Genomic DNA, 23,867 nt, shown 5'->3' with positions numbered 1-23,867 from the left:
TGAAAAGCCTCATTCTGAGATCAGATGCAGCGGAGACGGAGGAATTGCGAGAAGGAGATGGCATTTTTGCAAGAGACGGTGAGAAGAGGAAAAGTCCAGATAGCTGTGAGAGTCAGTAGGCTTATAGTAGACATCAGTGGATAAGCTGTCTCCAGAGACAGAGACAGAAAGATCTAGAAAGGGGAGGGAGGTGTTGGAAATGGACCAGGTAAACTTGAGGGCAGGGTGAAAGTTGGAGGCAAAGTTAATAAAGTCAACGAGCTCAGCATGCGTGCAGGAAGCAGCGCCAATGCAGTCATCAATGTAGCGAAGGAAAAGTGGGAGACAGATACCAGAATAGGCATGGAACATAGATTGTTCCACAAAGCCAACAAAAAGGCAGGCATAGCTAGGACCCATACGGGTGCCCATAGTTACACCTTTAGTTTGGGGGAAGTGGGAGGAGCCAAAGGAGGAAATATTAAGAGTAAGGACTAATTCCGCTAGATGGAGCAGAGTGGTGGTAGAGGGGAACTGATTGGGTCTGGAATCCAAAAAGAAGCTGAGAGCTTTGAGACCTTCCTGATGGGGGATGGAAGTATATAGAGACTGGACATCCATGGTGAAAATAAAGCGGGGGGGGCCAGGGAACTTAAAATCATCGAAAAGTTTAAAAGCGTGAGAAGTGTCACGAACATAGGTAGGAAGGGATTGAACAAGGGGGGATAAAACCGTGTCGAGGTATGCAGAAAGGAGTTCAGTGGGGCAGGAGCAAGCTAAGACAATAGGTCTGCCAGGACAGGCAGGTTTGTGGATCTTGGGTAGGAGGTAGAAACAGGAAGTGCGAGGTGTGGGAACTATGAGGTTGGTAGCAGTGGATGGGAGATCCGCTGAGCGGATAAAGTCGGTGATGGTGTGGGAGACAATGGGCTGGTGCTCCTTAGTGGGGTCATGATCGAGGGGTAAATAGGAGGTATCCGCAAGTTGTCGCTGTGCCTCGGCAAGGTAGAGGTAAGTACGCCAGACTACAACAGCACCCCCATTATCGGCGGGTTTAATAATAAGGTTAGGATTAGTGCGGAGGGAGTGGAGAGCAGAGCGTTCCGAAGGAGTGAGGTTGGAATTGGAACAAGGTGCGGTGAAGTCGAGACGGTTGATGTCCCATCGGCAGTTAGCAATAAAGAGATGCAGAGCAGGCAGAAGACCAGAGCGGGGTGTCCATGAAGAAGAGGAGGGTTGAAGACGGGAGAAGGGGTCATCGGTGGGGGTGGGAGAGTCCTTGCCGAAGAAGTAGGCTCGGAGACGGAGACAGCGAAAGAAGAGTTCTGCATCATGGCGAACATGGAACTCGCTGAGGTGTGGGCGAAGGGCACAGCATCTGCACAATTCCTGTTTGCGTTTCTGAAAAATATTTGCTGGTACTGATTGAGAAATGGTAGTAGTTCTTCTTGACTATTTTCCAGCCTCATCTAATTCTGTCTTTGTAGCCAATTTGAACACATTTTCCATAAAGCCTTTATTCCTAAGTGATCACACGTTTGATATAGCTACGTGTTCCAATGTCTTGTAGTGACTTCCTTTCTCTGATCCTTACAGGTACGTAAAGGTGGGAGACACAGTATCACAGTTTGACAGCATCTGCGAAGTCCAGAGTGACAAAGCATCAGTTACAATAACCAGCCGATACGATGGTGTTGTTCGAAAAATTTATTACAATGTGGATGATACTGCTTATGTGGGCAAACCACTCATTGATATCGAAACAGAAGCTATAAAAGGTACATCAAACTTGGGACTAATTAGTGTAGGGGCGATGTTGATATAATTCAATATGAATCGGACCAATAGAAGTCAAACGCGCACGCTTATGTGTATATGTATTTATCTTTGAGAGTGTCAATGCATTTCAGAAAGTAAGACTTTCCAGAAACACATAGGGCCTTGGCTTGAAGTGTAAAATGCAAAGGCAAAGAACTTTTTTTCAACTTTATGTAAATAGCTGGTAGACCTCAGCCGAAGTACTGCCCAGTTATCATACTTTTTGTAAGAAACTTCTCATAGCTTTGGAGAGAATGCTCCAGATTTATTGGATTGATACTTGACGTGATAGTTTTGGTCATATTACTTGACTGAAGAAACTGATTGTCCTCCTTAGATGGAGAAGGTTGTTTGTAGACATGTAATTTTTCAAATTCTGAAGTTTTAATTCCATCAATTTTAATATGAATAAGTTTTAGACCATAAGATATAGGAGGGAAATTAGGCCACTTGGCGTATTGAATTAGCTCTCAGATTCTCTCGCAATTGAAACATCACTCTTTTAAGGCCCTCAGAACCTATATTGCTTTGATTAAGTTCCCTTCACTTTTCTAAACTCCGGTGGATACACATTTAGCCTTTCCATCATTTCTCATGGGATAACCTACCCAATCCGTAAGACTGTAAGACATACAACAGGAGCAAAATTAGGTCATCTGAATGTTCTCTGCCGTTCTATCATGGCTGATTTATTATCCCTCTCAGCCTCATTTTTCCACCTTCTCTCTGTAACTTTGACACTCTTACTAATCAGAACATGTCATCCTCCACTTTAAATAAACCCAATGACAAGGCTTCCATAGCTGTCTTTGGCAATGAAATTCCACAGATTCATCATTCTCTGGCTAAAGAAATTCTTCCTCATACACGAAGAAATCTGCAGATGCTGGAATTTCAAGCAACACACATAAAAGTTGCTGGTGAACGCAACAGGACAGACAGCACCTCTAGGAAGAGGTACAGTTGACGCTCGGGCCGAGACCCTTCGTCAGGGCTAACTGAAAGAAAAGCTAGTAAGAGATTTGAGAGGGGGAGGGGGAGATACAAAATGATAGGAGAAGACAGGAGGGGAGGGATGGAGCCAAGAGCTGGACAGTTGATTGGCAAAAGAGATGTGAGAGAATCATGGGACGGGAGGCCTAGGGAGAAAGAAAGAGGGAGGGGGAGAAGCCCAGAGGATGGGCAAGGAGTATAGTCTCTGTTTTAAAGGGAAGTCCTTGTATACTGAGGCTGTACCCTCTGGTCCTAAAATTCCCTACTACCTCTCCATGTCCACTCTGTTGAGGCCTTTCAAAATTGAATAGGTTTCAATGAGATTCCTCCCCCTCCCCCCCCCGCATCTTTCTAAACTCTTGCAAGTGCAGGCCCAGATCCATCAAACACTTCTCGTATATTAGCTCTTTCATTCCCAGGGTCATTCTCGTGAACCTTCTCTGTATCCTCTTCAATGCCAGCATATCCTTTTTTAGGTAAGTGGCCGAAAACTGCTTATGATACTCCAATTGCAGTCTGACCAATGCCTTATAAAGCCTTAGCATTACATCCTTGCTTATAGTCCTCTGAAAATAAGTGCTAACATTGCATTTGCCTTCCTTCCCACCGACTCAACCTGTGTGTTAACCTTTAGGGAATCCTGCACAATGACTGCCATGTTCCTTTGCACCTTTGATTTCTGAATTTGATCCCTGTTTAGAAAATTGTCTATATTTTTGTAAACAGGGAAGTGCCTTTTTTACTTCTGCCAAAGTGTATGGCCATACATTTCCCTTCACTGTATTCCAATCTGCCATTTCTTTGCCATTCTCTTAATCTGCCCAAGTCCTCTGCAGACTCCCTGCTTCCTCAACACTTCCTGCCCCTCCATCTATCTTTGTATTGTCAGCAAGCTCGGCCACAAAGCCATCAATTCCATCATCCAAATCATTGACATATAATATGAAAATAAATGGTCCTAACACTGAATCTTGCTTAACACCACTGCTCACTAGTGGACTTCGGTCATCGCAAAGCCCAATCCAGGTCTTAGTCTAGTTATCCACAAAAATATTCCCAACAAATTTTCATCTTTCCTTAAGAAAAGACTATGCACAGCACTCTAGATGTGATCTCACCAGTTCACCTCTCTACTTTTGTCCAGCATTAAATAACAAAACTTCGTTAGCTGTACTGATTATTAGCTGTGCATTCATACTAGTCTTTTGTAAAAGATGGAGTGGAATACTTGGATTGTGTTGCAACTCAAAGCTCTGCAAGTCTCATTATTTGGATAAAATCCTACTTTGTTATTTTTATACCAAATGGAGAATTTTACATATCCTGCATTATACTCCAAATCCAGATCTTTGTCCACCATCTGAATTGACTTTAGCCTCTTCATAACCTCCTCACATTTTCCAACCTATCTTTATACCATCAGCAAATTTTGGAGCTATAACTTTGGTGCCTTCATCCAAGACATTGATATTAAAAAAAAAGTAAAACGTTGAGGCCCAAGCACAGATCCTTGCTCCACAGTGCTTGTTCCATTTTGCCAACCGTTTTCTCTATTATTCAACTAATCTTCTAATTATGTAACTATGTTGTGCAATAACCAATGCAACATCTAATTAAATGCCTTCTGAAGATCAAAATATACCAGTTGCCCTTTATCCATAGCACATGTTACTAATTTAATGAGCTCCAACAAATTGATCAGATATGATTTCTCTTTCACAAAGCCATGTTGACTTTGTGTGATTACTTTGAAGTTTTTTGTGTGTCTTATTATGAAATATTTGCTTTTAATGTTTATCCAGTAGCATATGTAAAATTGTTGCTTGTAGTACTGTTGTTTTTTTTCTCCTTCCCCTTTTAATGAAGGAGTTTCATTTATTATTTTTCCAGTCTAATGGGACCTTTCCTGAATCTGGGGAATTTTGGATAATTCGTACTAATGTGTCAGCCCTCTCATGAGTCACTTTGTAGCAATCAAGGATGAGGTCCATCAGGACACCACTATTTAACAGCTTTCAGGTCCAACAATTTGCTCAGTATCACTTTCCTAGTGATTATAGGTGAGGTTTTCCAAGTTATTTGTATTCTCTATAGTGAAGGTACAAAATACCTGTTTATCGATTTTCCATTAATAAATCACTAGACTCACTTTTTATCGGGCCAACAACAAAGGAATATTTTATAAATATTATCGCCCATCATTATCTTCTTATTAAACAGATCTGAAAACAACATTATGCTGCAGTCTACCCAATCTGGTGTGAATAGGCCTTGTCCTGTCGTGTTCATTCACTCTACCAGAATGAGAAATATTTTTCTTTGCTTTGAATGTAATACACTGCCTTTGCTGTGGAATGCCACCAAAGGTTTGGCTGGCTCTGTGTCTTGAATACTTTTTGTGTGGTGGTAAAAGTCTGCAAAAGCTGAAGCTGCTTAAATAGTCCTTTAAATTGGATATTTTGTCAGTAAAGTGACTGTATCATAGCAACCTTCGCCCTAGTTCAGTAAGGGCTTTGGAAGGAGGATCCAAGCAGAGATTGAAAGCAGTAAAACATCTATTCCACTGAAGGTTTTTGAGACGCAACCTTTCTTTAATGGCTGTGATAAGTGGTTTCTATAGTGTGTTCATTTCAGGTGATCTTGATCTGTCATGCACAAATCTTGCTCGTCCACCAGAACTGCTATTGTGATTGTTGCCAGATTAATTGGACTGTGTAACCTGGTAAAAATGTTTTTGCTGAATATGATTGTAAATGTTGTCACAAGCTGTTGCATTATTCAAGAGTGAAATGAGCAGTTTAGTTGAAGATTAATGAAGCTCCCATTATATCCACCGTTTTGGTATTTCACTGCAACTTGTATTTTGTTGTTCCTGGCACCAGTACATTTCCAATTGACTGCCCTGAGAGTATTTGGTGTTATAACATTAATCTTTTTTAATTTGTATAAATTAGCAAATTTGATAAAAATTGAAAGCTGAAATCTACAAACGTAGATTTTGAAGTTTGGTTTTGTTTTGGATTTTATTTGATTTTGCATTGGCAGTTGCAGGAACCAGAACCCACACATTTTTTTTTATTTGTCAGTGTATAAGGTTTTCCCAGTCCAGCTATTAAATGCATTTTACATTCAGCAATGCTTCGTCAAGAATTCCTGCTTAGATAGAACAAACCTAAAACTGCATGCTTTGCTCTCTGTGGCTCAGTTAGGGAGAGAGCTCTTAGCAGAATTGAACTTAATTTTCTTTCTCTTTAGATGAGGCCCACCATGAAGGATAGGGATACCCCAGTGTAATTTAATGGAAATATTTCATGGATTGTGCATGTCCTTGCAGTCTGCTTCTGGGTGGGTTCGGAGTGAGCCTTGTCTTCCACCCTGCACGTGAAAGGAAGCAGAGGAGCTTCATTCTCGTCTATCACTGCCAGGCACTAATTTGCTCATTCTCCTATCCCTATTAAGTAATTGTTGACAGCAGCTGATTCTCAACAGAAGAAGCAAATTTACTTAAGTATTAATTTAAGCTTTTTCTCTGTTCTGCTAAAAAGATAAAGGAACGTGCCCACTGACTTTTACATATCTTGAAACCTTATAGGGTCTTAATCACGGAGTGGATTAAGTCCCAAATCCTTGTTATGGTGTGCTGACCTATTGCATCACATAGTGATTATAAACACTTGCAAAAATCTTAATTTTTATGTCATTTCAAAGTAAATTTTATTATCAAAGTACATATATGTCATCATATTCAACCCTGAGATTTATTTTCTTGCAAGAATACTCAATAAATCCAATAACCATAATAGAATCAATAAGACATGCTACCAACAGGGAAGACAACCTGTGTGCAAATATAAAATCACAGTCAATATACTCTCCAACACACATCTATAGAAGTTGATCAAAGTTTTAGATGTCGTGCAGAATCTTTGGAGAGTCCTAAGGAAGTAGAGGTGCTGCCATGCTTTTTTTGTAATTGACCGGTCCTCTGAAATGTTAACACTGAGGAATTTTAAGTTGCTGACCTTCTCCACCTCTGATCCCCTGACGAAGACTGGCTCATGGACCTCTGATTTCCTCCCTGAAGTCAATAATTATTTGGGTATTTTGAGTTTTTTTTGCTTGTGATTTCAGTCACTGAAAGGTCACCATATGTTTTGAAAAAGCATTTCTTATCAATTGCATTTTTGGATCAACAATGAAGTAATTGCTCTTGCTGGTAACCTCATAGTTAGTTGTGTGTATCTCTCATTTCCTGTGTTGGTTACACTGAGCATTACTTTGCTCTAGGCATTTCTTGCTGTGATGCTGATGTTATGTACCAGACTGAATAATCAATGAAATTGGTGAGAAAAACTGGAAACAGAGTTGTTTTTAATTATTAAATTGGAAAGCATTTAAAATTCAATTGCACTTCATTCAAAAAGGCATAAACATTTCAGACTTGCATTTACTACGAGATTAGTTCATAATATTAAAATTCTTGTCTCTTGCTGGTTTGGTTTCTACTGAATATGGCAGGGTATACTGTAACAGTGCATGATGTGGAAGAGCAGGGAATGCGATTCTAAAACTATCCCATGGAAAGCCCATTGTGGCCATGCCTGTAGAGCAGGGGTCCCCAACCTTTTTTGCACCACGGACAGTTTTAATATTGGCAATATTGTTGCAGACCAGCTGATGGGGTGGGGGGGGTGGCGGGTTGTTGATCATGACCAGAATATAGGTGATAAGTCAACTTTAGTTGTTTATAAATGGCTAATACACTCAATTTCATTTCTAAAAGGGTTTATCTAACGAATTTAATATTAAACACACAGCGCATATTTTCCTTGCATGAATATAGTGATAAGTTGATTATAAGTCACTTTATAAGTCAATAGCATCATAACATTTTAAGTAATGTTCGGATATTAAACACACAGCACATATTTTCCTCGTATGAACATATAAAATCATTGCGCCACACCAATATTGCTGAATCAGTGGGAGCCCTGGGCTTGTTTCCCTGCAATAAGACAGTCCCATCGAGGGGTGATGGGAGACCAAAATCCCTGCTAATGTTGGGAACATGTCAAATATGCTCCTATCCGCTCGCCGTCCCCGCAGTTCCAGTTTGGCTGTGAAAGCAGACACTTTATCTGCCAACTTGAAGACAGTTGTTATTCTCCCCTGAAGTGACAAATTGAGTTCATTGAGCGGATTGAAGATGTCACACAGATAAGCGAGTTTTGCTATCCACTCCTCGTCACTGAAGTGTGCTGCCAGTGGTGAGTTTTTTCCTGAAAGAAATCTCTGTAGCTGCTCTCTCAACTCAAAAACCCTGGCCAGGGCTCTCCTCCTTGATAGCCACCTGACTTCAGTGTGTAAGAGAAGGCGTTTGTGCTCTGATCCATTTCCTTGCAAAGCTGTTCAAACAGATGTGAGTTAAGGGCTTTTGCTTTGACATGATTGATAACTTCATCAACGTCACTCCATCCACTGTTAAGATCAGGTGACATTTTTCGGCTAGCCAGCATTTCCCTGTGTATGACACAGTGTGTAGACTGGCATTCAGGAGCAACCTCTTTGACTTGGGTAGTGAAACCAGACAGCTGTCCAGTCATAGTTGCAGCCCCGTCTGCATATTCCAACATAGAATGACCAGTCCAGTTGGCCTGACATGTAGTCATTCAAAGACTTGAATAGTTCTGCCCCAATTGTGTTAGTTGGCAGCGGCAGTGCACACAACGTATCCTCATGCACATTGTTTTGAAATATATATCACACATAAACCACCAGCATTGCCTTGTTGTTGACCTGGATAGCACACCATGGTGACTCGTTAAGCCGTTCCAACAGCTGTGCTTTGATGTCCTCCGCTATGTCATCGATTCTCCTTGAAACACTGGTAGCTGAAAGAGAAACCTGTGCTATCTTGTTAGCTGCAGCTTCTCCCAACAGTTCACAGCACATGTCCTTAGCAGCAGGCAGAAGCAATTCTTCACCAACCGTGAAAGGCTTCTTAGCCTTAGCAATACGACTGGCCACTCACTAAGTATGACGCTCTCGGAGCAGCAGCATTTGTGGAGGTGGTGACTCTCAGCACTTGCTTCTGTCCCGCTTGCTCACGTTTTTTCCGCTCAAAAAACTCAACAGGTTTGTCTTTAAGTGCAGGTGCTTGGACTCAAGGTGCCAAAGCAGTTTTGAGGGCTTCATTGCCTCATTAGACAGCTTGTCTCCACATATCACACACAGGGGGCTTCGAGCATGCAAGTCACCAGTCGCAATAAAGCCATATTTAAGTACGACTCATCATATTTTCTATTGAAGGAAGCTTTTTTTTTTGCAGTCTCGGCCTCAGCTGTGTCTGCGTTATCATCATCATTAGGCCTTTTATGTCCCCTACCACCTCTTCCAAAGAAACTCTCAAGCGATGTTTTTTTTACTCATCGAGTAGTTGTAGGTTAATGACCAACTGATGACCTCGAGTGTGTTCAAGTTCAACAGTGGGTGTGGCGGGGAATGAGGAAAGGTGCAGCTGACCCGCATCGTTTCATATCGTCAAATCATATTGTTTCCTCGCGGCCTGGTAGCACATACTTTGCGGCCCAGTACCGGTCTGTGGCTCGGTGGTTGGGGACCACTGCTGTAGAGTAAGAGCAACTGTAGCTTCATTCAAGTTTACAACTCTTGGTCAATGATCCTGTAGCTTCTCGCACATCCAAGCACTTTTTAAATGTAAAGCTTTACATGTCCACTATCCCTTCAGACACTCAGTTCCGGAACCCTCTCACCAACTACAGTAGTTTAAAAAATCTTAATACCTCCTTTAATCTGAAGTAAATCTCCCCTCTGTCTCCTCTGTGCCCAAAAAAAACACCAGCTTTCTTATCTTTCTTCATTAATAAAATTCTTCAGTTCTGACCTTGTCTTCCTTTGTCTCTTGCCTAGTTCTGTTGTAATTTTCCTGTAAAGTGGCTACCTGAACTGCTGTTTTACTCTGCATAATATCCCCACTCTATACTTTGTGCCTTGACTAATGAAAAAAGATAACTCAACCACTTTTTATAATGTTCATTGACTGTAACTTCTGGATTTAACTACTAGGTGATATCTGGCATTCATCCACAAAATGTGAGACAGGCCAAGTAACCACAGATAGTGACAACGCTTCTTTCATCCTCCCATGTAATGATGGTAGACATTAAGAGCTTTGGTGTTGATAGAATTGTGAAATCAGATACAAAATCTGCGCACGAAACTAAGTATTTTTAAAAAATATATGAATTAGGATTGCTCAGCTAGGTTCAGAACATAAAATGGCAAAAATTTTGAAGTTAATAGTCTGCAATTTAGCAAAAGTGAATATGGTTAACTTCCCTATGCTTCTGCCACAGCTGTTGTTCCAGAACAAGATGTTGTTGAAGCACCTGCGGTGCTGAATGAGGAACATACGCACCAAGAGATAAAAGGGCAGAAAATACTAGCAACACCTGCTGTGCGCCGACTTGCCATGGAAAACAACGTAAGTTACAATGTGTTCTGTTGATGGGTAGGTACTTGTTTATCTAACAGTCTCCATTTATCAGCCCCTGAAAGTCTGGTTTCCATTTGTTACTGAAATAAAACGACAAATCTGTTTTGAAAGGTTATCAGATTCCTATGAAGCAACCAAAAGTTTTCATTTAATTTTGTATGTTATGTATATAAAGTTATTTGCCTGTAATGCTCAACTGCTACAAAAGAAAACTCACCCTACAGCTATACATCAACTTAATGCAAATGTTACCATGGGCACTGTAAGATTTGAAGTATTTGTGGTGTGACTGTTAGAGAAGATACTGCACATTCAACAAATTCAAACAATGCTCTTTGTGTTCTTGCTCAAATAGTCCAGCTTATCTGATTTTTTAATATAATGTAATTGATGTGATTTACAGGTTGTTATTGTTCTCAAATGGCTCTCAGTGCTTCTAAATCTCCTGGCTTCATTCAGCTTCCATTGCGTGGTGACAGATGCTTTGTGGTTCTTTGTAATTTCAACTGCATTTTAGCAGCCTTGAATAAATGCTCAGTCTACTTGCTTTAGAGCAGTAAAAACGAAATGCTGGATTCGCAGACAGGTTAACCTAACCTCTGTCTGATTTTGCATCTGTGCACTCTTCAATTTATGTGATGGGGATACACCTTAAATGTCAAAATTAGCTATTCTGTTTACAGATTCCAAGCCTGTGCATTTAGACTTTCTAATTTAATTATCATATTTGTAGCACTTGCATTTAAAAAAAATCATTGAAGCATATTCTAGTGTTTTATTTCCCAATTTTTATTCTATCTTTGAACATGATGGTTATATTTTTGGTCTGGGAGAGGTATATAGTTTGGCAGTTTTCTCTCTTGCTATCAGAATAAACTTCCAGGGATTCATATTGAATCATCTGTTTTTGTATTAAATGAAGTATCTTGGCATCAGGTTATGTTTTTGAAGGATGTAAGTCTAGATGGTATTCTACACTATTGTATTTTTTCACTTTACCGAAAGGGTAGCAAAAAGCATTTCTCCCATCACTGCAGTTGGTCGTACTCATTGACTAATTGATGAGATGAGCTTCTCCACATTAGGCTTGCACCGCTCTGGTTTTCCCTTTTAGCATTTTCCCAAAGAAAGTGTTTAAGTTTAGTTGTGGACCAAGAGCAGAATAGACACCAGGAGTTTGATTGGTGAGAACTTTGTCACTCAGACTTTGCTGTAAAATGAGACAAACACTGTAGACTTGTTACATACAGAGATCTTGTCTGATGCACCATTACATCGAAGGATCGAAGGGGTTTGAATGGTAGTCTGCTCCAATGTCACCATCAATCTCTCAGCTGTGGCAAGATGTATGAAAACAATCCAGTGAACATTTTGCATACAATTTATCTTTGGAACTTATGATGCTGAGGGGTTGGGGGTTCAAATTAGTTTCCTCTGTGATTGAAACTTTTGGAATATACTGCCCACAAAGTAACTGATTCTGACTTTAATGTAACATTGTTCCTGAAACATTGTGTTCTTTATGCAGATTAAACTTAGTGAAGTGGTAGGAACTGGAAAAGATGAAAGAATTCTCAAAGAAGATATACTGAACTACTTGGCTAAGCAAACTGGTGCTATTTTACCACCTTCACCTGAGATTGTTCCACCTCCACCAGAGCCAACTTCACCCAAAGCTAAAGGGGCACCTCCTGTACCTAAACCAATAACTCCAAAAATAACATTTATGGATAAAGATAGAACTGAGCCAGTTAAAGGTAATCTACTTCAGGTTGCTCAATATTCTGCATTTTTAAATGTTTAATATACAGAAAACATTGGGCCCAAAGTGGTATGAAATAGTGAAGTATTCAAAATTTCATTTCTAGAGATTATTTTTATCTTAACAGATGCAATTATTGAAGGCTTGTGTTCTTTTTGAGGTACCTAAGAACACAAGGAAAAAGGAGCTGCGGAAGGCCAACAGACCCCAGTAGTTTGCCCTTCCATTCAGTATAATTATCACTAATCTTTGCTGGCCTCAATTCTTCTATGCCAGTTCCCCATGGCACTGAATTCCTCAATGTTTCAAATATTTATCTGCTTCCTCCTTAAATATGTCTAATGATCTGTCTACCAACACCCTTGGTGGCAAAGAATTCCGGAGGTTTACTATCCTCTCAGAGAAAATACCTTTGAAGCACCTCAGTTGTAAATGACTGGCCCCTTATTTTGTTGCTATGTCCCTTTGTGGTCTGTCTCCCACCAGTGGGAATGTCTCAACTAACCTGCCAACCTCCCTTAGGATCTTTGTATGTTTGAATAAGGTCACCCCTTATTCTTCTAAACTCTAAGGGATACAACCGTTATGTCCCAGGAATTAGCCTAGTAAATCTCCTTTGGACAGCCCTGAATTCTACCATATCCTTTAGGTAAAAAGACAAAAAAACTGTGAACAATATTTCAATTGTAGCCTTGACTATACTTGCAACTGTACCAAATGTATCTTTTCTTAAACTCCAAGAAAGAACAACATGCTGTTTGCTTTCTTTACTACTTGCTAGTCCTAGCCACTAACATTTTATAATTTAGGCATTAGAAAACTTGGATCCCACTAAACTTGCAGAATCTTTATTTAGATATTCACCTTTTGCATGACTTTGTACTCCCCAACATTAAATTCCATATGCCAGGGTTTCACCCACTAACTTGATCTGTGTCCCAATACAGAATTACTATGTCTTTATCACACAATGCCTTTGAAATTTTATATCATTGGAAAGCTTGGGAACCTTGCAATTTGTTTCTTCCTCCAGGTCGTCAACGGAAATAGCAAACAACTGAGGGCCAGGAACCAATTTGCTAGAATGCTCTCCTAATTACATCAATCCAGCCTGAAAAGGACCCATTTATTACAACTCTTTATTTTCCATATAGCAACTTGTTTCAATTCCACACTTCCTCCAATACTTTGGGCTCTTAATTGATGCACCAGCCTCTTGTGTGGCACCATGTTAATTAACTGCATTTTGGAAATCTAAGTATACTACATATCAATCAGTTCTCCAGGTGACATACTCATAATTAGATCATGTTTATCAAACATGATATTGCTTTCATAAAACCATGTTGACTAGGTTTGATTATATTCAGTTTTAATAAATTATTAGTTTTTTTTTAACTCTTTGAGGTATGTGCTCCCCAGTCCCCACTTCTTTCCGGAAAGGTTTTTTAAAAAAAAAATCCATTCAAGATAATGAGGTTTTCGAGCAGCCAGTTCCAAAACAATGTGATGTTCTCCCTGCTGACTAATAAGTGGGTCTGGAAAGATTGGAAAAGATAGAAGGGCAGAATGTGCAGAAGACTTCATGTAAACTACAGCCAACAGTCAAACTAAGTGCATCCCATCTCCGAAAATCCATATCTTCCAGTTAAATTAGGATTCTTTTAAAAGCTTTGCACTTCTCAGTTGTATGCAGAATGTTGCAAAATTAAATAGTGAGCAAACACTTGGAATGTTTTTTTTTAAATCACAGGGATCCGGAAGGCTATGGTAAAGACAATGTCTGTTGCACTGAAAATTCCTCATTTTGGCTACTGTGATGAAGTAGATTTAACTAACCTTGTAAAACTACGAAAAGAACTGAAAGCTGTAACTGAAGATAGAGGCATCAAACTTTCATTCATGCCATTCTTTATAAAGGTGAGCAAAACAGTATTATTTTGATCAAAATTAAAATATCTGTTGGTTACTTCTTTAAAACTGCTACATAAATTAGGTGATGCCCTTCTGCTCTGTCATTTAAAGTTTAGTCATGTGGGGCTACTTAATGAAGCTGTTGGTCTTAACAACAGTTGGTAAGTGATAGATGGTGCCATTAGTTTGTCAGGGATGCATCTTTATACTTACACTTCTTAAAATTCTTCTTGTTTTCCGGTGGCTAAAGTTTTTGATCTATCAAAAATGTTGATGTTCCTGTTCCCTTTTTGTTATCTGTAGTATGCTTCAGTGTTACTTAATTTCTCTGGATGAACAATTGTTTTCAATACTAAAAAATTGTTTAGAGAATAAATTAAAATATTTTGTTCACCCAATACCAGCCAGTGTCTGCAAGCATATTTTCACATTACTTGAATAAAAAATACTTCTACAGCAAATTTGAATGATAAATACTCAGAAAATTATAGGTCGCATTGCCTCTTATAGTATTTACAATTCAACAGGAGATCTCGTGTTTGGTTACATATTTCAAGTTATTTCAACCTAAGTAGTAAAATTGTTATTATACTATGTCATATAAAAAAGTTATGATACAAGTCCAAATACATGAAATTATGAAACCAGTGATAAAATAAAAGAAAATTTGAGGAGAGATCTTGTGAAATATAAAACAATTCATTAAGTTTTATTAGTGGAAAGTAACTTGTAAATTCTGTGTTTGATTCCAACAGGCAGCATCTTTGGGGTTGCTACAATATCCTGTTTTAAACGCTTTGTTGGATGAAAACTGCCAGTTTATAACTTATAAGGTATAACTGCATTATATGAAAGCTTAAAAATGAACATTGTAATGCAGAATGTTTTTCTGGGTTATATAATTTCATTATTAACCCTGTATTGAGATGGTGATTAAGATGAACTGATGCTGTGGCCTGCAATTAATAGACTCCTGAATCAACTGCAGTGATAACTGGTTTCGTGGCTGTAGACTCACTCTTGTGAACTTCAGTTCTGAATGTTATTTGCTTACTTTTTGTTGTTTGCATGATTTGGTTTTATTCTGCACAGTCTTTTTTTAATAGTTTTTATTGCATTTCTTTGTTTTGTGGCTGCCTGTATGGAGACTAATCTCAAGGTTATATATAGTATTTGTACTTTGAAATGTTAAGTCTATTGCAGCTATATCTGACTTTGTTAACGTGGCTTGATTAGGTGATTCCTTTCCAAAAAGATCTGCAGAATTAAACTACAGGTCGATTTCTGAATATCCTTTCCCTATGTATGTTGTGAAGTCTTGTGTAACCAATACTTTAAATTATAGATGAAAATGAGTGAGACTGACATTGGAAGAGGGAGATCAAAAGCTTCATCTGGACAATGTGATTGTATTGAGACGTACAGCACTTACAGGGAAAAATACATTGCAAATTTGATGTTTGCATCAGATAGCATGTCCCTAAAATATTTTATCTAATTAAATGCTGCTGGTGTGCTTTATTTCAAGTTAATGGTTAAACAAGAGTTTAGTCATGCCTTTGTATCCATGGCTACCACATTTGACTCTAGCTTAATGTTCAGCTGCTATCACCTGACCAATTGTGGGTCCTTGAGAATTAATATGTTTGCAGATATCTTGAAATCTCATTGGAATATTACAGCTAATTGTGTTTTAAATAGTTTTAGCCAGAATGTTACATAATTTAAAATCAGTATATGTACTGTTTAATGTGAATAGATTTGCACTCAAATTCCAGTATGGCACATGAAGTACTTTTATACCATGTTTGACTTTTTGTTATTTTTATTACAGTAACCTTGTTACCCATGTAACTTTCTTTCTGAGCTCATAGATTTAGTTTCAGATTGTATACATAGTTTAGAAGAAGTGTTACCACACAGTACTTTCACTCAGCTGTTTCAACTATACTTGGCCATTAAACTTTATTTCACTAATATCTGTAAAGAAATGAATTTCCATCAATGAAGAAAATGTAACATATTATATGTAGATAGTACTCCTAATTTTTGAAATGCTAATCCTAGTTGTTTTTGTCTTTCTGGACAGGCTTCCCATAACATTGGCATTGCTATGGATACACAACAAGGTCTGATTGTTCCAGTAGTAAAGAATGTACAGATTCTCAGTGTCTTTGAGATTGCAGCAGAATTAAACCGGCTGCTTACTCTGGGTTCAGCAAATCAACTGGGAACAAACGATCTTACTGGAGGGACATTCACTCTCTCCAACATTGGCACGGTCAGTAAAGTGCAATCATGTTACCAGTATTTCCTAGTATGTCTTTGGGTATATTTTTTAATGATCTTCTACTCAAATTCAGAATCAGGATTATTAATGTGCACACATTATGAAACTTGTTGTTTTGCAGCTGCAGTACCCTGCAAAACATAAACTACCATCAGTTTATAAATTACAAAAATAACAATACAGAAGACAAATAATAAGGTAGTGTTCATGGACCATTCAGAAACTTGATGACAGAGAGGAAGGACTCCTTATTAACATGTTGAGTGCGGGTCTCCAGGCTCCTGTGCGTCTTCTGTGATGGTAGTAATGCAGAGAGGACATGTCTTAGTTGGTGAAGGTTGCAGTGATGAATGCTACTTTCTTGGGGTACGCCTCTTGAAGATGTTCTCGATGGCAGGAAGGGCTGTACCAAAGACTGAGTCTACAACTCTCTGCAGCCTTTTGCGATGCATCCACTCAGGATGCTGTCCAAATTTGCAAGAGTCTTTGGCGACATTCAAAACCTCCTCAAACTCCTAATGAAGTAGATCTGCTGGTGTGCCAGCTTTTGATTACATCAATGTCTTAGGCTGAGGATAGATCCTCTTTGATGTGGATGCCAGGAATTAGAAACTGCTCACCCTTTCTACCGCTGACCCCTAAATGAGGACTGGTGTGTTTTCTCTTGACTTCCCTTCCTAAATTCAAAATCAGTTCCTTGATCTTGCTGACGTTGAGTATGAGATTGTTTTGTGACACCATTCAATCGCTTCATTATTGATTCTGAAGTATCAAAATTAGACTTTCTTCTTGTATGTCCTATAGTCAGAATTTTTCCTGCTTTGTGTATATTCCGCCTTCATAGGAGACTTGTGCTTTGCAGAGTTGTCTCTGGCTACACTTGATAATTTCATCACATACATGAAGCAAGATTGGGTATTCTAATTCTAATTTAAATAAGGATTAACAAACGCTGAGTTATATTCTCTCAGTTACAGAGTAACACAATATTGATGTGCAGTGTGGCATACTAGTTTATAAAGGGTTCAGAGGGAAAATACAAAAGCTTAACTGCTTTATTATATTAAATAAATTGATTTTTGTAACTTTTGATTGAATTGAATTAAAACAAAATTTAGGATATGTGCCAATACACTGTGACACCATTGAGTTCCAGGCTTGCTTCAGTATTAATTTGAAGTTACCTCTTCAGAGCAAAGCCGTGTAAGTCAGCATCAGTTTTATTTCTAATCATCACTGCCCATCAGGAGCCCACTTTTTTCTGAAATATCAAAGGAACAAATTTCACTTTGGTTTCCATGTTCATTGGTCTGAAAAATAAAGTGTTATATTCATTAAAAGGGGTGTTCTGGTTTGCATGTGACACATGTTTTGTCCTGTTCCTCGCCCCCCTCTGATTTACTTTGAATTGATTGGAAAATGTTCTTTTGTTTTATGCTAACAACACTCTTTTAAAAGAAAATTTTAAAATCACTGAAGATTATTCATTCAAAACTTCGTATGACACAAAGCTATACCTAGAGGGCATTTCTTATGAAGGTTGGTTGAGCAAGCTAGGGCTTTTTTCTTGGAGCAAAGGGGGATGAGGGGTGACTTGAAAGAAGTGTACAAGATGATAAGAGGTGTAGATCAAGTGGATAGCCAGAGACTTTTCCCCCAGGCAGAAATGGCTAATACAAGGGGGGATGCTTTTTGGAGATTGGATGAAAGCATAGGGGAGATGTTGGAGAGGTTTTTTACACAGAGAGTGGTGAGTGCATGGAATGCACTGCCGAAGTGGTGAGGAGGCCGATACATTAGGGACATTAAAGAGATTCTTAGATAGGTACATAGATAGTAGAAAAATGGAGGGCTATGGAGGAGAGAAGAGTTAGATTGATCTTAGACTAGGTTTAAAGGTTGGCACAACATCATGAGTCGAAGGGCTATACTGTGCTGTAATGTTCTATGTTCGTCTATATCCTTAAAGGTGATTTATTGTTGCATGTTAAATATCAAACTTAAGTTTTACTCAGATGCCATGATCACACATTGATTCTTCGTTATAGATGAAAAGGAAATGAGTGGGGTTTAAATTTTGTTGTTGTTGTCGCAAGGAATGGCTCCCAGTGTATTATTGGACAGTTGGAATCTCTTAAAAGTTTTGCATCCTGATGTGCAAGAATAAAGGGACTTGATTAAGTAGTTGTTAGCCATATGTATTGCTTGTAGTTGCAATAAAATTTAGCTATGTTCTTTTATTTGTAATATAGAATTTTGAGTATTTCAAGATTTGTTCAGTCTGGTATGCATAAACACTGGGAAAGTAGTAAATGAAATGTTTTTTGTACTCCTTATGAAAACACTGAATTACAACTCCAGTATAAGTGATGATCAACTGATGCTGACAATATCCAAGGGCAGATAAATACTGTAGTATAATCTAATGATTAATTAAAACTGCTGACATCAATTCTTTTTGACTCTTTATAAATCTGATGCAGCATAAATACTTTACAAATTGTCATAGGACCTGTAACAGTAGAGCACAGGTCTTCGGTCCATGTCTGCTGGCCTTGATGCCAACTGAAACAAGTTTTTTTTGTTCTGATCAGTTCTTCCTTCACTGTTGATATGACTCCATCTACCCTATAGAGTTACTTCCAGCAAATTGATTCTCTGCTTAATCACCATTCAAATTTGAACCAAGTTTGAAGCCCTGGTATTTGAATTCTTACAGAAATAGCATGATAACAGGCCACTGGCCCAAAAATCCCACGCCACCCAATTACACCCATGTGACCAATTAACTTACTAACACATACACCTTATGAATGTGTGAGGAAACCGGAGAACCTGGTGGAAAGCCATGTACAGACTGCGGCAGGAATTGAACCCGCCTTGCGGACGCAGCGAAGTGTTGAGCTAATTGCTACACTACCATGCCGTGACTTATGTTGTGAGACAGTCTGGGCTCTTGTATGTTTACTTTTCATCTCTCAGACAGCTTGAGTTTTGGTGTAAAAGAAATCAAAAATTGATGGAAATCTAAAATAAAAACAGAAAATGCTGGAAAGAACAAGTTAGGTGACATTTAAAGAAAGTGAAACAGAATTAATGTTCAGGTGAAATTGGGAAAAGGTGAAAACAAAGGTTTTAATGATTGAGTTAATATAATGTACAGGATTTCATCAGCTTGATTAGAGTCATAATCAGAATCGGGATTATCATTGTTGTCTTAAATGTGAAATTTGTTTTGTGGCAGCAGTACAGTGCAAAGGCAAAATTGCATATTACATGTATTGTATCACATTATGACTTTGTACAATGGCTGAGTTGCTGAAAAGCTAAAAATGTAATTACAGTGTCACAAGCTAACTAAATCAAGAACACGGATGTCTTGAGCAAATGAGTGTACACTACAGCATTGGCTTCTATACACAACCCACACAGAAGGTACTGTAGCCACATGCCTCGTGCTTCACCTTGCTCATAATGATTACACAATTGGAAGCTTGTGTGTATCCAACATTTGCTTTTTGCTAGTTGGGAAAACAGTTAATATCGTGCAGTAGAACTGACAATTGAAATTTATTTTATTTAGCTGTTAAAGTAAGGCGCTGAATGCACCAGAAATCATTAATGTATAGCATTTGTCTGTTTGTAGATTGGTGGCACCTATGCTAAACCTGTTATACTACCTCCAGAAGTAGCTATTGGAGCAATTGGAAAGATACAGGTGCGTATAAAAACAGTTATCATTGTTTCAGGTTCAAGCGGATCTTGGATGGGGCCCAAGAGGACCTGAAGGAGAGACTGTAGAATGGAACAAGTGGACAGTAGATTGGAGTTCAAACAGACCTGAAAGGCTAAATTACCTTGTTGGGTAAACTAGGAGCAGGAATGGACAGAAGGAAGGGGAAGCTAACCAATCAATGTACTGTTGAGTGATTGAAAATAGGCCACATGGCAGAGTGGTTGAAAATAGGTCACAAAATGTGAAGAAGTGTAAGGTGACTGCAAGTGAATCTGGCACACTGAGCAAACCTGGCAGAGTGAAGTTCAAGTGGACCTGAAAGGTTGATGACCTGGTGGCCTGTGTAGGGTGAACCATGGGCATAGCAAAGGGGCAAATAACCAAGGAATACACAACAGTATTTGGCTACTGAGTGATTGGAAGTGGACCATGCAGTATGAAGATGTGCAGGGTGACAGGCCCATGAACCAGGTAGGGTGAAGCTTAAAGAGATGTAAGAAAGCAGAGCAAAACATGAGTTGGACTAAGTAGGGCACAGAGATAGTAAGTATCAGGGAGAAACTCAGAGGCAGAAAGATGATCCTGAGTGGATCTGGCAGACTGTGTGCGGACCTGGCAGACTGGAGTTCAGGCAGACCTGGGAGGAGGCAGCCTAACAGAACATAAAGGGTGAGCGACATGCAGGGGATGGATGGAGTGAAGGGTGGATGTCCAAGGAATGCAAGGTGATTGTAAAATTTTAAAGGCAATGCTGACTCAGGAGAGTGAAGCAGAAATGATATAGGGCATGGCGAGCCAAAGGGTCTTTTGCATTGCTGTATGATGCTGTGCCTCACAGGCAGTTTACAGGTAAGAAATCTTATTTACTTTTTCTGCCATCTTATCCAAATTTCTGACTTTGTGTTGCTCTTTAGGTTCTCCCCAGATTTAATGACAAAGGTGAAATAATCCAGGCTCAGATTATGAATGTTAGCTGGTCAGCTGATCACCGGATTATTGATGGAGCCACAATGGCTCGTTTTTCAAATCTTTGGAAATCTTACTTGGAGAACCCTGCGTCGATGCTGCTAGACCTAAAGTAACTGGAGGTGATTGATGCACAGCACTTACGACACGGCTTTAAGGAAAGGGCATTGGGTGTAATTTACATGTAATTAAGTGCTGTTGCAATCTTCTCTAATGTTTTGTATTCCAAACAGTGATATATCTAAACCACATGGTGTTCTGTAGATGGTAGGTTAGAGTTATTTCATTAATACTAAATGGCGGAAGGAATACAATTTGCGGAAGGTAAGATTTATCATGAATACTGGTTACAGTTGCAGCCTCTTTGAAGTTCTCTACATACCTCTTCCCCTCCAAAGACTTGAACCCCAACAGAAAAAAAAATGAGTAAGTCATTGTGGAACTTTGACAATGTTTTAAGTGCATAAACAAAGACCATGATTCAGTAGAAACAATTTCTTGTCTAGTGATTGATTCTTGAGCACTGAAAACTTCTGTAAGCTTTCAGAATATGCTCTGTCTCCTGTTACATAATGGATGCAGAAGTTATCCACTGCACAGTTTTACAACAGATTATGAACTATTAGAAATGTACAGAACCATTTTCTTAATCATCTACATTACTGTATAAGTTAATAACTCTGTAGTTTTAAATTTTAGGAGGAAACATTTATATGGTACTCCAAGGGTTAATATAGTGTTATTAACCAGATTGTTTCCAGGTTCTTGTGACATGAAAAACACTAAATATATATTCCAAGTTGAATTTTAAAAAGGTCCAAAGATCATGTGCATAATATCTATTTAAGTGTTCTCTATAGGGTTAGTTGCAATAAATATTTACTGTGAAATACCATTTGAAGGTACTTTTCTTTTGTCATTTTCATTTGTAGTATTTTGTTTTGCACAAGACTAGAAGAACAAGTATTCATAATTTTTACTGGTAATGATTGCCTTTTGAAAGGGAGATCATTGTTATAAATTTGGATTTCTTTCCATTGGGGCTTGGTTTCTGGTGGAGCCAACCTTCTACATTTCACTGGTTCAAATGAGTAGCAGCTCATGCACAGCGTGTTTGCATGTTGGCTTAAAAACTTGTCAGTAATTTGTTTTGATCTGTGTCCTGTTTGCAGTATTGAAGACAACTTATTATCATTTAATTGTACATAATTTCGGCTGAATAATAGATGTGTATGTTTTTTATGTGCCATGGTTCATGTTTAGCCACTGGGTTATGAATTCTGTAACTAAGTAATTTGATGCAATGTTCATAAATATAAAATTATCATTGCCATCTTACAGATAAAATGATGTAGATATTTACATTATCCAAATTCTGAATTTTCTGCAATTAACTGAATCTTTTTGCCAGTTAGACCCCATTTCCTCTTTGGCTGCCTTCTTTCCTGGTTTTATTTGATAATAACATCCATACTTTGAAGGAGAGCAGGGAAAGAATGAGAAACATTTTAAATCATCATTTGGCTGCTTTGCATGCCTGAAACCCCATCGTTATGTTGAGCCCCTGAATCAAACAGCTAGAAAACCCTGCGGATGGGCTCCATATGATTGTTGCAGTGTCCTCGGTCTGATCTGTTAGCATGGTGAAATGACAGCACAGGAGAAAACTGTTCAGTTAGTTACATCTGTGCGAGCTCTTTGAAAGGACTATAGTTAATATCAAAATACTGCAATATTCTTATGTTCAGGTATTTATCTAATTCCTTCTTGAAAGTTATTCTGTGTCCACCATCCTTAAGACAGTGCATTACAGGTCAATAAAGCCACATTAGGAGTAGAGTCAGAAACAGACTATTCAGCATTTTGAACCCTTTTTCCCCTTATTAATATCATTTTTACCATATATTTATAATCCTGTTCAATACTTGTATTTCTTTAGTGTCCAATCAAAATGGTAATAGAATCTAAAGCAAAATACTGTAGATGTTGGACTTCTAAAATAAAAGCGAAGTGGTGGGAATACTCTACAGCTCAGATCGCATTAGTAGTGAGATGAACGGGATTTCAGCTCAATATTTTTTTCATTGGAACTTATAAAATATTTGCCTTTGCCTCAAGGATTTGGTGAACAAAGGGTAGAATCATCCTTCAGTTGTTAATAACAGATAACATTATTCACTTGAATATTAAAGAATGAGGGAAAGGTGATTGGAATGTAATGTTAAAAGAATTGGGTATGGTTAATATTGTTAAACTGTATTCTAATGGAGATTTAAGAACAATGCACCAAATGAAAATATTATGAACAGGTGTAGGATATATAGCCTGATTGTGAGGCTGTAAGATTGTGAACACATACCACCACCCCCCCCCCCACTCCCACTCCCTCCCCACCCCACCCCCCTCCAATCTAGGGAGAAGAATAAACAGTCAACATTTTGGGCCAAAACCCTTTATCAAGCCATCAAGACTGGAAAGGAAGGGGTGGGGGAGGGGAGTCCGGAATAAGGTGGTGGGTGGAGGGGTAGGAGTTAGCAGGTGATAAGTGAAACCAGGTGAGGGGGAAGGTGGGGAGGGTCAGAGGCTGGGAGGTGATGGTAGGAATAGGAAAAGGGAAAGGGCTGAAGAAGAAAGAATCTGATAGGAGAGGAGAGTGGACCATGGGAGAAAGGAAAGGAGGGATACCAGAGGGAGGTAGTGGGCAGGTAAGGAGGAGAAAAGAGTAACAGGAGAGCCAGAATGGGATATGCAAAAAGAGAGATGGGATGGGGTGGGGGTGGGGGGAGAAATTACCAGAAGTTAGAAAAAACGATGTTCATTGTATCGGTTTGAAAGCTACCCAGATGGATTATGAGGTGTTGCTCCTGCAACCTGAGTGTGGCCTCAGCATGGA

The 23,867-nt window shown here is 38.9% G+C and overlaps 1 protein-coding gene across 1 annotated transcript in view; it reads left to right on the top strand.

Annotated features, from left to right (window-relative positions):
• The window catches only part of dbt (dihydrolipoamide branched chain transacylase E2), a 47,358-nt gene extending 25,491 nt beyond the window's left edge, over nt 1–21,867 (top strand). Inside the window, exons 4-11 of the mRNA XM_063064923.1 lie at nt 1,576–1,757; nt 10,167–10,294; nt 11,835–12,063; nt 13,822–13,988; nt 14,738–14,815; nt 16,072–16,263; nt 19,919–19,990; nt 20,923–21,867. Coding sequence (XP_062920993.1) covers nt 1,576–1,757; nt 10,167–10,294; nt 11,835–12,063; nt 13,822–13,988; nt 14,738–14,815; nt 16,072–16,263; nt 19,919–19,990; nt 20,923–21,090 — 1,216 coding nt within the window. The 3' untranslated portion in view covers nt 21,091–21,867. The remainder of the gene's footprint in view (nt 1–1,575; nt 1,758–10,166; nt 10,295–11,834; nt 12,064–13,821; nt 13,989–14,737; nt 14,816–16,071; nt 16,264–19,918; nt 19,991–20,922) is intronic.
• The last annotated feature ends 2,000 nt before the right edge of the window (nt 21,868–23,867 follow it).

The sequence above is a fragment of the Mobula hypostoma genome, chromosome 12, assembly GCF_963921235.1.
Source record: "Mobula hypostoma chromosome 12, sMobHyp1.1, whole genome shotgun sequence".
Lineage (NCBI taxonomy): Eukaryota > Metazoa > Chordata > Chondrichthyes > Myliobatiformes > Myliobatidae > Mobula > Mobula hypostoma.
This window is presented reverse-complemented; position numbering and strand designations above follow the sequence as displayed.